At 42.8% G+C, this 17,875-nt stretch overlaps 1 protein-coding gene across 8 annotated transcripts in view; it reads right to left on the bottom strand.

Annotated features, from left to right (window-relative positions):
• The window catches only part of KDM2B (lysine demethylase 2B), a 125,947-nt gene that overhangs the window by 82,683 nt on the left and 25,389 nt on the right, over window positions 1-17,875 (bottom strand). For all 8 annotated transcript variants that reach the window (XM_040609970.1, XM_040609963.1, XM_040610018.1 and 5 more), the window contains 2 exons: window positions 6,940-7,118; window positions 3,929-4,035 (listed from right to left, as the gene is read on the bottom strand). In XM_040609970.1, coding sequence (XP_040465904.1) covers window positions 3,929-4,035; window positions 6,940-7,118 — 286 coding nt within the window. The remainder of the gene's footprint in view (window positions 1-3,928; window positions 4,036-6,939; window positions 7,119-17,875) is intronic.

Below are 17,875 nucleotides of genomic sequence, written 5' to 3'. Positions count from 1 at the left end.
AGCACAAACATTACCAAGTTCTTAGAAGTTCCTGTTACTATTTCTATGGCCGTCATGACCTGGCACAGTAGCTGTTTCACTGCCACTGGTTTGCAAATAATCTTGCCAGGCTAAAAACAAAACCTAATAAAGAGGAGAGTAATTTCAGCAGGGCTGTTTTGATAAACAAGAAATCAAATTACCACTTTTTTTTTTTTTGGTTGGTTCAGGTTCAGCTGTATCCAGATTGCTTCAGTCCTAGTTGAATTTAAACAGAAACCTAAACCTGAGCTTGTTTTGAGCTACCTGAAAATGGTCATGGTGCACCATGACAAAAGGCAGCAGTTCTGAGCCCAGTTCAGTTTCCTTTTGTCACAGTTTCGTACCCTTAGGATTTGCAGTACCACAGGCATCCGAGGTGCTAATAACAAACTTCTGCCCCTAAAAGCTAATATTACAGCAGCACTGCCTTTTCCTCCTGCCCTGGCTCCCGGTTACACAGCATGCTGCTTGCTCTTAGCCAGGCTCCTGTTTGTGAGGCCCTTCACAGAACTCACACCCAGTGATGTGAAAGAGGGGGGGAGGCAGGAGCAGGCTTCCTCGGTTGCAATGAGCTGCTCGGTCTGCTCACCCAGAGGCCTGTGGCCCTGCACCTTGTGTGAACTGCAGAAGGGGTTTGTTGATCCCACTGCTATGGTTTTTTCACACGTCTGCACTGCCCTTTGGTTGGCGCAAGCATTTATGCAGCCATGTGGTGGTGGTTTGGACGGCCTGAAAAGTAACCAGTTTTTCTTCATTTCTGAGCCAGTTTTCAGCCAGACCAGTCTCCAGTCCAGATTACTCTGCAGCTGCACCACAGCATGTACTAGCAGTGAGGATGGGACAACATGGGCATGAGACTGGTTTTTTTCAGGGGCAATGCCAACTTATACCAGTTTGAAGTTTGTCATACTACAATCTCGGCTAGCCATCCCCTTAATTTCTCATGTTGTCTTACTTAAGAGGTAGTACTTGGGATGTTTTACACATTTTTTGACATAAACCATTTCCCCACTTAATTCATTCCTCTAAGGCTCCTATTAGGTAAGTAGTCATTTACTTACAGACAGAAAAATAACCTCATTACCCAGAATTTTTTGAAAAAGTTAATGGTGCAAGTCCAAGTGAAAGCCAGGGCGGTCTCCAGCGCGTGTAGTGCTCCTGGTAACCGAAGCAGCACAGCAGATGGAGCGTTCTCTAACTTCACTCCCAGCACGGAACTTGACGTGCAGGAGCCAAGACAGACATTTGTGTCTGGTAATGCCATCTGTGTCTGCAAAACCACAACGCTTTCGCTGGAGTGCTTTTTGTTTGTAGGGAACACGTTAATGGTGGGTATCGCATACTGCAAACTTAGTATTATGAGAATGCTAAGAACAAGAATGAAATGAAACAATCCCATTTCTGAGCAACAACAGTCATTAATAAAGCGTATGAATATTGACGATTCGCATAAAAGAATGGGCAGCATGAAAGCAGTGACAGCACTGACATTTAGCTCCACAACTGAACATGATCTCTTTAATAAGGGCTTATACCTTCTGGGTGCTCACAGCAATAGCTGTGACTAGTATCTATACAGGAAAGGGTCAATCTGAATTTCCAAAGATGGAGAAAGCTAATCTTTTGAGGAGTTCACATTCAAACTGGGCAAGTTCATGGAAGAGAAATCTCTTGATAGTCTCTAAGCACTCAGAAACTACTTCCATCTCAGGACCGCCCCTGCCTGAACTGCAGACAGTGGAAGTTCAGAAGATAATTTTAAGGGATGGCATTATTTTATGCCCACACTGTTCTTACACTCCTCCCAGGGCATCTATGACAGCACCTGACAGAAGACAGGTTACCGAGCACCACAGATCTTTGACCTGATCCAGGACAAACTCTCTTGTGCTCCTGACCATCACTGTTTGTTATTGTTTTATCTTTGTTGCTGCTTCAGACTGATGAGGGTTTCGGGCCAATAGTGCTGTAAATCAGCTTTCTCTAGTCTTTATGCTTAATGAGGCTCACTAGCGAGATCCTCACCGCTCCAGCTGCATCACCCTTGCCTTTAACTCTCATGTACGGTAAGTCCTTTTCCCCACATCAACCTCTATTGTCACATTTCAAGCACTTACAGTCTTACACTGTTTAGCTTCCCTCTACCTATCACATCTACTAGTTTATCAAGCTGTCAACCTCCACCTTCACTTTGCCAGTGACAGCAACCTCAATGGCTCTGTGTCTGCTTCTTCATCAGGCATCTCCTTCCTTTCTACCAGGCCATCCCCCACACATGGGAAAAGCTCCATGTCGGAATCTGTTGAATTGCTACTTCTCTAAAATCCCTCTTTGAAACCTACCATCTGGCATTTCATGATGCAAGTAGTGAACAGCAAGAATATACTCTGCTTTTTCTGCTAAATTCTGTTAGTCATGTTGCTACCTTATCCTTTAAATCATCTCTGCCTTGCTTTGTTTACTTGCTACGGGTTTTTTTTCAGCATCTGGAGTGTGCCTGCTCTAGGAAAGGGATCGTCGTCTTTACTTCTTACCTTGTACAATCCATGAATCCTGAAGCCCTGAATCATGATCCAGTTTCTCAACTCCAGCAGATTATATAGAATGTTATTTAATTAACTAACCACTTGGGAAGCAAGTTGCCTGGGTTCTATTTTCTCCTCTGCCACTGGCTTACTGTGTGACCTTAGGCAAGTCACTTAGGACATTTCCAAATGCATATGTGAAATTTGGCACTCCTATCCATATCCAGTTACTCTAACAAGCTGCTCACAATCTTCAGAATGATAGACTATCTTTAGCTTCTACTGAAACAACAGTGCCGAGCATATCATAGGACCAGGCTTCCCCATGATGCCTGACACAGAGGCTCATCTATTAAGGAGACCTTTACCTTCCAAAATGTTCATTTTTTCCAGAATGAGAGTAAACGCTGCATATCACTTTCTTACTGCATATACCTTTGTATATGTTAGTACCAATCTATTTTAGACATTACAGTTTGGAAAGAGTTTTGAATGATTTGCAAAACACTAGAGGGTCAGTTCAACAGCAGAGCCCAGGATGCCACCAACATTAGGGCTGACCAATAGAAAACACCTCTGAAACAGAACCAGCAGTGAAGGGCTTCCAGGACTATATGGTCTTCATCAGCCATGTAGGTCAATAGTTCTTATATCATTAACAGTAACCCCTTCTTATATCATTAACAGTAACCCCTATCTCAGTTGTACTAATGCGTATGAAACTGACAGTGCACATTTTGAGGCCCCCAGAATCGTTCCTTTTTCCAATCATCCTATAAAAAGTTTCAAGAAAGACATTCAAACAGAAGAAACAGAGAGGTGGGGTTATGCTGTCACAACCTGCCCACAAACTACAGCTGAGGTAGGCAGAAGCAGGACAAACTGCTCTTGTGTTCAGTCTCAAACCTGCCCCAACGGGGTCCTCTGAAACACGAAACACAGTCTTGTATCGTCAGCCCAGTATTTGATCTTGCTGTTGAAGAAGTCAACTGAAAAGTAAACTAGCATGAAGGGCCGTGACAGAGTTTCTGGGGAGACACACACCTATTAAAAACAGACTTCATTTCACAAAACGTCTCTCACCTATTAACTTTTCAGTCGTTAGTTGTTTAGAACCCGGAAAGGATCTGAACTCAGCCTACAGAAAGACTGTGACTACACTGTGTGAACTATATGACATTTCTGTATCCTACAAAGTGATTTCTTTGGGTAGAACTTTTGGAGAATTTACTATTTAAGTCTGTCTGCCGTTTTCAAAACTGAAGAATAAAAATGAACTTTTCAAAGAGAGATTTGATTAAAAATTGTATTCAGCAAAGATGTAAAAGGAATTAAACAAGGCAGCCAAGAGTAGAGCTTTTTAAAGACTTAAACAAACTTACTTTTTCACTTTAGGGTATTTCATCTCTGAAATAGCATTGGTAGCATCCGTCTGTCTGTCCTTCAAATGCTGTGGCCACATATTATCCACCCAGTCGACTAAGTCCACCTGAAATCCCCACCAAAATCAACTGTTAGTTACTGAACACATGGTAGGATATACTCTTTTGGCTAAAACTCTACAGCAGCAGCAGACACTCACAGGCAGCAAGAACCTTGCTGTTCATCAAAAGGCCTACAGACCCAACATGTTAACGTACATCACTCCATCACCACAACTCAGCCCTTTGCAACACAGACCAAGGAGAGTTTTTGCAGTCAATTTAACTGGGTGCAAATTCTGTGCTATGGGCACCTGTGAGCACCTCCTCTTGCAGCATCACCTGCTATTGGCATGCAGAGGCATTTTTGTAGCCAACAGTCTAGAAATTTTATGAACATTAAAATACAAATATAAAAGAGATTATACCATTCCAATACCTTACATTTCAAGGAACATTAACACTATTGTTCTGGCCAAATTCTGATTTGAGTAATTACATTATCACCTATTGTGCACTTCATTCTACTTGGGTATAAAATTCACCAAAGTTCTTGTCCACAAGCCAAACTTTTAGGAAGTGGGGGCAGAAGGAAACAGCGAAAGCTGAGCAATTGGAAGCATACTGCCAGCAAGGTGAGGAAGAGATGGAAACTGAAGATTGTTCAGGGCCATTGAAACACAGCTGGATGCCAGAGCATGAACTGCAATCTGTCCATCACAGCCACAGCAAGGACAAGCCTGCGACTCGTTCCTTGGTCTGCTTTATAATGGAGCCTGTGCTAGATATCCTTAACACTCCCTTCTGGTTATGCAAGTGGATCACATGTGCCAGGTTTCAAAACATGGGAAAACAGCAGTCAATCACCTTGGGAAGTCCAGCAAGGCAGGCTGTAGTGCTGTGTTTGGCCACAGTGTGGCTGTACGTGCCGACCCAGCCGAAAAAACCGCGACGTGTGAATGAATCTCCATGGCTGGGTCACTAAGCACCGCAAGCCCTATCCTAGATGTTGGTGACAAAGCTGTCCTCTGACTGCGTACAGCAAGACCTGAGAAGAATTCAGTCGTGGTGAGCCCCCCACTTAGCCTCCTGACTGCTACATCTTTTTCGAGGCCCAGCCAAGAATGTTATCCGTATCGGTCAACTCCACTGTTTGTATCCCCAGAGGATTTTCATAATAGGGCAATTAGCACATGAAATTCTTGCAGATTGGGGCTGACCCTTATCTATTTCTCCATCTGCACCAGGTACTGTTGATAACACACGGTACTTTGAGAAGGGGCAAAACGAGATAATGTGCAGCCAGTGGAAACAGGTCCAATTCCACGAATATCACATTTGTATGTGAAAACAAAATTGATGGTTACTGCCCTCATTCTGAAACAATTCCACATCCTGATATTGCAACCCACAGTCTTTACACAACAGGGAATGCAAATCGACTATTTCTACTTTACGTGGGCTCAAAGAGCTCTGCAGAATTCAAGGGAACCACTCATACAAATATAGTATTTGACTAATATCTGACTTTATGTACTGCACTTCCCTTCAGCACCCACTGCCCCAGCACCTTCTCTCCTATTTCCAAGTACCTAGTGGGAATGCAAATCTCTCTCAGTGAGATCTAAATATTCCTGGGTTTACACATATTGTGCACTCGGGCCATATTAAACAGATACAAAGTATTCATTTACACATGGTAGCAGGTACCTAACTGCATTTTTCAGTTCTGAGCACCCAGGAGATTTGCACAGATGTTTTAGAAGCTCACTGAACATGATGTGCTTGGGAAAACCAGGATCAGCTGAACACCAGAAACTCCCCAGAGCACTTCCAAACTGCCCACTAGTGTCTGAATGACAGCAAAAACCTGCACAAACTTCTAAATTATGTGTTTAATATTCGATCTGTTACATGTGTGTAACAGACCACAAACACCTACTTAAGAATTACTTCTACAAATCAGCAGTTAGAGCTGCCATCTATTTTTGACCTGTTTGGGCAGAAGTGTGGTGTTTCTATTGTCTGCATAGGCAAGACACGGCCCCAGAGAAAAACCTGCTGGAATAATTAGAATAGCATTTAGAAACAAGGAGGAAAGTGTCTGAAAGCAAAATGTCATAGAGCTGCAGTTTCAACCCAGCAGTGCCTTGAGCATCCAGCAGCACAAGCAGATACAGAGGGAACAAGCAGCACATGCATTCTACTTTTGAGAAGTCCCTTTGTTCCCTGATCACCCAGGATTGATGCCCAAACCCTCTGCCGTGTGTTGGAGAAGACACTCAGATACCTCCGAGGCCATTTCCTCCATCACTTTGTGTCACAGAGCGGTGGCTCTAACCCTCACCCACACATGGCCACATTTTAGTGATAAATGAAATCATCCTTATTAATAGGGTCACCGTTTCACTGCCAGTGACTCCATTGGGAAACAAATCACAGGAGTCCTCCACCTTTAAAAAACGTGTACAAACCTAACCCCCTCCTCTGACACTGCCAATTCTGACATAGCAGTGATTATGCTGATTTAATTATGTACAGATTTCTACATTTAATACACCTGTTTTCAACTTTTTTGCTTTGGAGCCCCCCTGAACATTCTTCAGTTAATAGGAGGGGTTCATATATAAGGAATTCAAGCTTCCTGATAATTTAAGCTCCCTTAGAGGAGGAAAAACAATAAATAAGTATTTAATTTTGAATAGAATTTCCTCTGAATACCTTGAGCTGAATTGGGTATCTGTGCAAATTGCATGATTAAAGAGTGCATCAGGTACCTAATTCCTGTAAATTGTTCCACTCTCAAGGAGACCAACTTTCTACTCGGGTAAAAATGAGATCCTAAGACTAGACGGACAGGAGTCACAGGTACTTCACATCACTTTGTTTAAACTCTATGTTTTATTTCTTACAAAGCAACCAGTGACTGGGTAGAAGCTGATAATAAACACCATCACCACAGGATCCCTTACCACATTGGGGCGCTTGACAATGTTCTCCAGCTTTGTGTGACTGAACTCCAGGCTGATGACATTGTAGAGTTTTTCACGCTGGGCCTCTGGTGTTTCATAGTATCTCACAAATTGAGACATGCTCATTTCAACACCCTTCTGTGTGTTCACATCCATCACGTCCACTATCCGTCGGCTTCCTGCAAACACGCAGAAACAAACTCAAAACATCTGCCTTGGCTTTATTTTTTTGTATGTATGTATGTTATAATATATATGTATATATTCTCAGCGACTGTAGGGAAACTTATTAGAGGATGAGACACCAGCATCAGCCCCTCCACAGGTTCTGAGCAGCTCAGTGAGTAGCAAACTAACTTGGAACTGGACTTTTTGCCCAGTATGACACTGAACAAGTCACCTGGTGTCTCTCTGCTTCACAGAGAGTAGTTTCCTCCTTTACATGAATTGACACAAGCAGAAGTACATTAAAAACTATGAAGAAGTGATATAATACGGTAGCAGGGGGCATGCAAGACAAATAGCTCTCCAAATCATACGCTGCAATTTTCTAAACATCCATATGCCTCTCAAGATGCTTTCACTCATGTACAAAAATTATCCATAAAGTGCAAACTGCCTTGCATCACCGGATGCTATAAAATGCTGAACACCTTATACAGATTGCTGAGTATTCTCAATTCCAGTCATCATCTGTGGAGATGGAAGCACTAAATGCCATAGAAGAGTGAGCCCCCACTTTGGATCTCCCAACAAAAACTACAGGACATACTTTCGGCTTCTCGAGTGGCAGACATACAAGTCTCATTAGCACCAGAATGTTGAACAGCAGTTTTAGTCGAGCCTTCAGCTTTATACAGATTAATCCACAATCTTCTCTTTGGCCAACTGGAAGGTTTCACCTCTCCCAACAATTTCATCATCCTAATTAGCAGTTCATTTGTGTGTGAGCAAACGGGAGCCCATGAGAGACATGCCTCATTTCCAGGAGAGAAGGATTCCAGCAAACAAACCCACAATGCTTCCAAAAAATTCACTCCAAAATAATTTTCATTGCTGAAGAAATAGCTCAAAATAAATTGCATTAAAACGAAATGGAGGGCCGATATACGCCATCAGAGGGAATTATTAATAATTACAGCACCTGGCCTATTGTGTGCTTGGGAGCCGTATTTCAGCAAGAATGATAGTTTGGATTGCATCACTCCATTAAAAGCATCCTTAGCTACTGATAGCAATGACAGTGACAGATGTGATAATGATTCTGGAAAGGAACTCAAGACCATAAAGCTTTGTAATCAAAAAGAAAAATTTATACAGTGTAAATCTGGAACAGTCCCACTAGCCTGTCAGTCAAACTCTTCACTACAAGGCCGGTGAGCAGGATTGCATCCTTGGGCTGAGCTCAGGACCCTACCGAGTGTTGCCACCTTGAGGCAGGATGGGGAGAAAGTTCAGTTAATGTGTGAAAAAGCACAAGAGTCCTTAAATTTGGTATTTGCCTGTTTGAAACAACCTATATAAAACCTAGTTTTGAGTTGGGAGGTTTTTTGTTGTTGTTAAATTTACTATCTAGGGGAAACAGTCTTTTCTCAACTCAGTAGGTTAGCAACTGGGGTGAAGAACTGCCCTGAATAAAATAAAATAAAACCAGCCCCTGAATAAAAGCCAGCCTGATTTCTGGCCTCCAGTGCCTGGGGATTAAAGCAACGGCTACAGCCTAGGGGGGTTAAGTACACAGACAGTGAAAAATTATATTGGAAGGGCTGCATAGCAGAGTCTGGGATCTGCCATATTATAGTCTAGGTTTGATCTCAGCTTTGCTGGAAGCGACCTTGTACAGCCTCTCAATTATCCCTTCTGAAAGAAAAATCAGCAGTTACCTGATGAATTAAAAGTATGAGGCCCAGTTCAATAGCCGGTTTGTTAAATGTACACAATTTATCAATTACGGGCAGAAGAGCTAAGATTTGAATTGATAGTCTCTTGACTTCCAAATTAAAGAGTAATTTGAGGGGATGTTTTTCTCTTAAACCACAGTACTATCAAACAAGCCCATACATAATGATTCCTGGAGTACCGCTCACAAAATCTGAGATGTATAATTACACGTTAACAGCCTTGTGCTCGCTGCCCACTTCCTAGCAGTTCTGGCTTACTGCCAACTTTATCTCTTCTTTCCTGAAAAGATTCAGTTCTTTCTTCTATCCCCTGCCCCTAGGAGGAGGTTAAAAAATATCATCCAGAAAGGGAGACAGGTAAAGAGTAAGGGAAAGAAGCATACAGAGGCTCCAAAAAGCAGTGGCAGGCGCAGAGATCTCAGGTCAGGCTGGATTTCTGAATATCACCGACGCCGTGCATTTTACCTGATATACCACTTGTGTTAACCATTTCCTAGATATCCTCTTGCCACACTCTCACCCTGTGCTCTAAGAAGGGACCCCTTGCAATCAAGCCTGATGCAGCCCCCCGAGTCCCAGCAGGACCTCAGAGACCCTGGCAGCCTCTTGCCCTCGTACAGACCATATTCCTCACTTCAGCTCATTACCTGCTGCACATGGATTAACATATACCTGGATCCCTAGCTGGCAAAAAGCACCTCTTATTGCTGACATGGGAAGGCTTCAGTGCACCATGCATCACCTCTTCTTTGGCTTCCCAGGATTTTTTTCCAGCATAACTCTTGACTGAAGAATGCTTGGACAGCACAGGATTAAGAGGCATTGTTTCCTCTCCCGCAGCAGATGTGACTCAAAGGCAAAGTGGTGATGCTAGGGTTCACTGGAGGGGATTTTACAGCCTAAAGCAGAAACATCTTCCTCCTCTACTGCTGCTTACTCATCAAGCACAAGTGAATCCCCAAAGGATCACAAAGACAGTAACTAAGAAACAAGCTAGCGCCATCTTTGACAAGAGGAACAGACAAAAGCAAGAAGGAGATGGAAGAATCAGTTGCAGAGATGTAAACTGGAAAATAAAATCAATCAGGAAGAGCTACTTAAGAACTATGCTTCATTTGAAACCTTAAAAAAAATACCAAGTTACTCCAGCCCGCATATTATTAAAATCCACAGTAAAATTAAGGGGAGGAATAGCACATATAATATCTGTTCCCTTTATTTACAGGCCTAGTGACCAAGATGCTGTAAAGGTTTTAACACATTAAATCCTATAACATTGCTCTATGCTGCAATATCTTTTTTTTTTTTTTAACATAGAAACAAACACGTGGAGGAAAAATGACTTGTGCAGAGTCCCTGCCTCCCACTGCCCACCCTCTGTAAGGTGATTTGGTACAGAGATTTGCTCCTCTCTGTTCTGGGCTTCTTCACAAAAATACTTCAAGAGTAACAGGGAGGCAAATGTTGTCCTTGAGTCAGAAAGAAAACTGCACTGCACGAATGCAACTTACATAGGCACCTTCCCTTCACCAGCAAATGCTTTCACAAACCACAGCTGCACCAAGTCCACCCCAGAGACTTCAGGAGTGACGGGCTCCAACTCCAAAGTCATTCCACAAAGCTCTTGTCAAACTCCCCTGTAGAATTTGCGCCCATGCTTTGCTTCACGTATAGAATATTGTAATGATTTTCCAGAGAGGGAACAGTGAATGGGAAATTCTGGGACTACAGTAATCTCCTCTGGGGTCCAACAGTTGACATTTCCCATTTCTAAATAGGCGAAGTGCTGCTTTGCCCTGCTTTGATGTGAAACAGCTTCAGACTTGCATTACCCGGGGTATCAGCCTCCAGGTTGCAAATCAGCCCACCCTTTCCCCTGAAGTGGATCTGGCATTGGTATCAGGGGCAGTGCAAGCAAGAGGTGGTCCATAAGCAAAGCAAACATGAACCACACAGTAGAATATGAGAAATGCACAGGATGTGAATCAGAGGTGAAAATTACACCAGTGTGTTCAGGCTGTTGTCTCTTCCCCAGCACACCACTGGCAGAAAAAGGTACAACTCTCCCACCGCAGAGGAAAGACGAAATGTCCTTTCTGTAAGAATGATTATCAAGCCTGTCCATTAAGAGGATCGAGCTACCTTGGGGAAATATTTTAACCCTTTGTGATCAAATTAAGATCTGTGCCCAAGGTACAATATAGTGTGTACAACCAGAAACCAAGCTCAAATGCCAAGGGGTCAGGCCTGCTGGTCCTTTCTAGTCTTTATGCCTCTTACTGGGAAAAAACGCCCTTGGTTTGTAAAGCAGGATTTTTGGCAGGGCCTTAGGAAATCTGCTAGCTTCACTAGCGGGTTAATTGTACCTAAAGACTGAGGCTTTGACTTGCATCCCAGTTAATCCCTCCAGAGCTCCTGGAGCTGGAAAGCATGTATTCTTCTGCTACCCACAGGAGACTATTATGATATCCCATACGAACCGGGAGGGACGTGAATCAGAGCAAAAAGCCCTTGCTCAAGCGGAGCTATTCATGACATTCCCTGCATTTCAGACCCAGGATAAGAACAACTGAAGTTGGGAGAGACGTGGCCCAACCCCGCTGCTCCCAGATCCACCAGAGGGCACAGAAGAACAAAGGGAAATAAGCAGAGCCCAGCTCGGACACTCCCTCATGCCTCTCCCAGTTAGTTTTCTCAACCAGCATTTTCCCCAGCACAGCCCAGTCCACCATGAAACAAATATCCCCAAGCCACCCAGATCTCCCTTTGCAGGGCTCTCTGCCCTTCCTCTTCACCTCCTCCCCCCAGGGAATCTACCCTCCCCAGCACAGCCACACTGGATGCATAGCAGGAGCCTTTCCAGTGGGGTTAAATTATTTCCTTCTTATGGAGATGTAAAGCTACGAGGACCTGACAGACACCGTGTCTCCCTCCCTCCCCTCTTCGGTGCCTGCAGCTTTATCATTTGGTATAAAACTGCCAAACTGCAATAACCCATGTTATTAGTTTTTTTCACGCAGCAAAAGGTAAGGTATTTAGAGCATGTCCACACGAAAAGTGTAGGCCTGCAGAAAGTCTTAAGCCTTAATGCTACAGGACTAGATTAAAGAGAGAGGCTCAAAGCAAATAACGTGGTTTAGTGGCATTATATAGAATCAATTAGTATCCTTAAATCTACCCAGAACATAAGCTGTAATTTTCAGTGATTCTTTGAAACTTCAGTCAGTGAAAACCACACGGGAAAAAAAATCCGTGTACAAAGAAACATTTTATTTTTAACGTGTATACAGTATCCAAATGCATTAATCTATAGTATAAGCATACTCCAGGTAGCTGAAAAGACAAAGCTAGCACACAAAGAACAAGTACAGATAGGAAAATAATACAGTTCCAAGGGAAGTGGGAAGGCACATAACTTTGTTGAAAATCTTATGTTTCATTTATCTATCAAATCTATTTTAAGAGCATTGATCATTTCCTAGAATGCCTCAACATAAAACATATTTAACAGTAACAGATGAAATGTAGGGGAAATGCTATAAAAATTAAATAACTTCATGTTAATAGCATCATTGTATTCTACGCTATCAAGAGCATCTCTGCCTACCAAGAATCCTACAGAAACTAAATTATTTTGCCAAGTGACATGTTAATCTGGCAATAGCAGAGTTCTTTATTTTTCAAAAGACAAGTACAAAGAAGCATTGATTGGATCAGTGCAATCTATTCTCCTTTTATTTTTAGGAAAACTGCCTGTGATGTAGAGCCACACCCCTCTATGGAAAGGACAATTTCGGTTTTCATGGCCTTATTTACATTGTAAATTCCAAGACATACTTTCTCAATGGTGGAAAGAAGAGCACAGAGGTGCCCAGGGCACCTGGCAACACATGACAAAGCCCAGCCTACAACCCAGCATCCAGCTCCAAGGCTGGAGCTCCTCCATCCACGCACCGATGGATGCCTCTCCATCAACGAGAGGGTCTGGGAAAGGGCTGAGCTGACCCACAAGCTCCCTGCTCCTCGAAAGTCTCGTCCCCCCTGTCCTGGCTGTGCAGCTCTCACCTTCTCTGGCTTTGACCTTGGCACTCCTCTGACTTTGGGGCCAGCAAACGGAGGTTACAAAACCTTTCTGGTTTTCTAGTTTTCTGCTGACACTGTGAACTAGATCAGCTCACTGAGGGGTTAGATGGGGACCAAAGCTGGACTTGGACTTGCAGAAGGACCTCAGGAACAAAAGCCAGCACGGCACAAGCAGGGGTGGAAGAGCCAGAACTAGAAGGGAAAGACTGCCTCTTCCCTTAGATTGCCTTTCTGCCCTCCTGAAATACCATCATCAGCCCATAATGAGAAACACCATGGCCTTGATTTTTCCTTGGCAACTAGGAAATGGAAGAAGACCTTCAATTCAACTACCATTCACATTACCGATTAATGTGTGAATTATATCAGCAACCCTGCAGCTCTTCTTTGGTCTAGGCTGATTTTTAAAGGTATCAAAGGGTTGACAACAACACCACATGCCTAGTATCCACACTTCAATGAGGACATCCATCATAAGATGTATATAGCTGTGATTACATCAGACTTCCAGAACATGCTGATATTAATATATATTTTAGGTAAAGGCATAACTATATTGGAAAGCCATTTTGGACTAAGGTAAATGATGACACTATAGCATAACAATCACCCAACCACCATAAAATATTCAGGATTTTGGGTGTTATTCCTCCAGAATTTCTAGTTTGGATGAGCTAAAGCAGAGGATGCTTATTGCAAAAGAACAGTGTGACTACAGGGAGTTATTCTAAAATAGCTGTTCTGGTTAATTTTCCTATGTGGACAACTCATTTTTAAATCCAGTTGTAGACAGAGGCTTTGAGATGACCATGACTACATCAACCCATCAGTTCAATTTCACTTTCATGCTTCGACATCATGGAAATACATTCTTTTGAGAGGTTGAATTTTTATTATAACGTTCATTCCAAGCGGATTTACTGCTGTTTATATCTGGACGCGAACACGACTGTTTTTAGCAAAACTGTCCCAGTTTAACTAAGATTTTTTGAAAGAGTTTGACTGTGTTAGGCAAAGGACAAACTTAAAGAGAGCTCAAACAGGAAGCTCATCTCTAAAAATAGAAATGGTTCTACTTCCAAAATGGTAAGTCAGCGGACATGCTAAACATAGGCAAGCGAGTGTTATAATATTTCATTTTTATTTCTAAGAGCCAAAAAAAGGCATCTAGAGGGAGCATCAAATACCTTCTTTTTAATTATTTTCTTGCACAGAAGCCCTAATCGTGGATCATGGCTCACTCACCAGGCACTCTTCTGATGCATAGCTCCCCAGTGGAAACTCATGACAGACACAGAAGGCTATATCCATCAAGTTTTAGACCAGCACCAGTTAGTGCTGAGAGCTAAACCAGCATTTAAAAATTTATACATTTTATATATATTTTTTCCTCCTCCTTTCTGTGAGGGAGGAAGACAGTGTGTGTTTTCTGCCAGTTCAACTTTCTGAGCCACCTTACTGCAAGAAAGAGCAAAGCCCATGCCAGCACACAGGACAGGGGCAGGAAAGCAATGCCAGAAGTGGGGAGAGAAGGAAGAGAATGAACAGGACACCAATTTAGACTTGCTTAATTGGTCTGGCAAAAAAAAGCAAGTTGTTAGATGCAATGGGTAGTGCAGGGAACAGAGACACAGTACCTGGGCATGTAATAGCTGGCAATAGCAAAAACTAGATGCCAGTTAAGATGACAAAAAGATGGCACAGCACCAGAGCACACTACTGGAATCAGAGGGACAAGTTTCTCTTTCCAGTCTGTCAGGAACACGGGGTAAGTTTTAACCTCTCTCTGCCCTAGGTCCTGGTTTCATGACACAAACTGTTCACCAATACTCAAGAAACTGATGAGGCTTAAATAATTTTTTTAAGCAGGGTCAGCCCCCTGACAGCTTCACAGCACAGTTCCACAAACACCAGGCTAAGGGATGTGCATCCAGCACCAGTGCTGGCAGCTGCTGTGGGAAGTCATAGTGACACCGAACCATAGCCCCGGCGTCCCCTTCTGACATCACAGACTGGGGCTTTTTTCTTAAACAATAAGCTATTTATGAGGCACAAACCCAGTGCGTGTTCAATGAAGCAATGGCCTCTGAAATTCTGCAATACACTACTTTAATAGAGAGATTTCCACTTTATACGTGCACTGTTCCACCTTAATATTTGTGGATGCCAAAGTCCCAAAGAGTTACTTCAGAGCTGTTACAAACCAGTTTTCAAAAAATGGGGTAGAGCCCTCAGACTGTAGGAAAATCATCGATGTAACCTTCACTTGAAAAAAAAAAAAATCCATTCAGAAACTCTGAAGTCTAGTTTCTAATTTTAATTCTGCCCAGGAGAGAACAGAGTGCAGCTCCACAACTTTGCAATTCTTCCCAGCCCTGAGCAAACAGGGAGCAGTTCAGAAATCACATTACACTGTCTGATCAACATACACAACTGCTGGTGTCCTACCACGAATTAAAAGATCCCACGATAAACAAACAAAACCCCACCTGTCAAGTCCTACTGGTCCTGCTTACAGCAAAGTATGTTGATCCCTCTATCATTATTGGTTCATGGTTGATAAGAGTATCCTAATAGCACTTGCTCAAGTCTGGAAGGATTTATCTGTACTTCCTCACAAGCTGCTATGCGATTAGGGAGTAAAATGAGTTCTGTACTGTACAGTAGCCTCATCAAAGACAGAGGGATACAAAGGAAACAGGAGAGGTCGCTCAAGGGAAAAGAACGGCAAAAATATAAAGACAAAAAGGATGAGCCAGGAAGTCTTCAGTGCTGTCCTTGGAAAAAAAAAAGCCTGCTAGACAGAATTGGAGTGAATCACTTCAACAAAACAGAGTTTGTTTTGTGGGTTTTTTTTCTAATTGTCCAGATGTTTCCTCCTTGTAGTTCTCACATTTAAAAAGAAATGCAACTGCTAGAAGTCTGGCCAGCTCACACCAACAGTACTTCTAAACCCCTTTGTTGATAAAGCATTGGTGTGACTCCATCCTAGCTTAGAGGCACATGGAAGTTACCATTTCAGTTGGTAATAGTTATTTGCCGATTTTAGTTGAGGTCTGACTTAGCAGATTTCCCAATTACAGAGAAGCTCCAGAGCATGAAGCACATTGGCAGTCCCAACAGCATGACTGTGAGGACATTAGGAACTTGATTTTAAAAACAAAGTGGTTTTAAAAACAAGTGGGAGATTTTTAAATAAGTTTTGGCTCCAAAACAATATGATAAAGGAACTGTTTGTTTTTCTAAAGACTGGGTCTTAAACACACGCTGCTGTAATACTGCGAATAGTCTTATAACACCTGAGACAAATCACCAGCCTTGACATACTCTGCTTTCCAATTTTCCTTTTTTCCCCTTGAAAAAGTTTGTACCCAGGTAGATAACTCAGCTCCCTTAAAGCACAGTTTGGTTTTGTATCCTCAGATTAATGGGAATAGCACTGACACGCAATTATTTTACAGTTGCTTGTGAGGAGCACCCACACTCAGCCTCATCCTGCAAGGATCCGTCCTTATCTCCTGTCTTCAAAGTGCTCTTGGATTCTCCTGCTCCTCTCAGCTACCACAAAGATTTAAGTCTCCCATGGACCTGAGTCCCTTGGTGAATTTAGGGTGTGACTTGCAGGATCCAGCAACTGAGGTACCTTCAATCTGAATCCTCACAGGCAGAAGAACACGTTGGCAAGTTGTATTTTATAAAAATACACAGGCATTGGCCTTCCAAACCACAAGAACGAGGACGCTTTCATCACCTCAGCTTTGGTTAATACTCCAACAGTCCCACTTAAATGACAAGGAAACCAGCAGAACCCAGCGAGTGAGCCAGTCACCGATCACACCATGGGGCACAAACCCACCCGTGAACCACACAAGAAGTCTTACAATGAATGGAAATATTTCATACAAGTACCTCCCCTCCCATCAGATCAGTGTTGACTGTTCTCTCCTGGAAGAGCCTGGTCCACTGTGTTTTGAAAAATGCATTATTTGGACACAAGGACAAAGCAAAGCCCTCACTGCTTCCTCCTTACCCCTCCACACAAGACTCTCGGAGATCGAGCAGCTAATGACTCCTGACTCAGCTCTTCTGCTCTTCCAAAGGTGGAGCCCCCATTCAGGGGACAAATGCCCACGCAGGGGGAGAACCATACATCTTAATCAAGACTCGGATGCAAGTCTGCAGGCAGACTTTTGCACTTCCTTTGAACAGCCTGTTTCACTTTGTGAAGCACCCCTTACAACAGCCTTTCTCTAATAAACCTCCCTCCTAAGTCCTTTCGGTCTCCAATTTCACAACTTCCTTGAAACAAATGGAGCGTTGCTCTATAGAAAAAGTAACACTAAGTCCCTATTCAGCAGAAATGATGGAAAGTTTTCTGAACTGCAGTGTGTGGCTGCTTTGTCCTCCTTTTGTATCCACATGGCTAATTTTCTTTCACAGGATGGAGAACTGTACATTGATTAAGACAAAATTTCCCCTACTTGCCCGCAGACCACACTATGAGCCTCTCCACTTGCTTTATAGTTCGATGTGTATTCAACCATGATACAATTTTCAGAACAGATCAATTTGAGAGGGGGAGCAAACACGCAGGAGGAATGAACCAAAAAATCACTAGGACACAGTTACTCAGAGACAGTTATCTGGTTCGCTTTCAGCTTTTTTGACTAGCTACTAACAAAAACCTGAACACATTTGCACAGCCAGCTTGGGAGCCATTGTACTAACACACCACAAGAAACATATCCTAATGTAAAAGAGATGTTGTATGTAGTCTCTGCCCTCCCTTCTGCCTTTACCCACCTGATCAGCAGGCACCACCACAATTTTCTCTTCTGTGGAGACACCACTTATGATTCTTGGTTCAGTATTAAATGGAATTTATACATATGTATATGGATACATCTATACGGTTTTCAAAATATATATATATAAATCCCATTTTATAAACC

Source organism: Falco naumanni, chromosome 1 (assembly GCF_017639655.2).
Source record: "Falco naumanni isolate bFalNau1 chromosome 1, bFalNau1.pat, whole genome shotgun sequence".
Classification (NCBI taxonomy): Eukaryota; Metazoa; Chordata; class Aves; order Falconiformes; family Falconidae; genus Falco; species Falco naumanni.
This window is presented reverse-complemented; position numbering and strand designations above follow the sequence as displayed.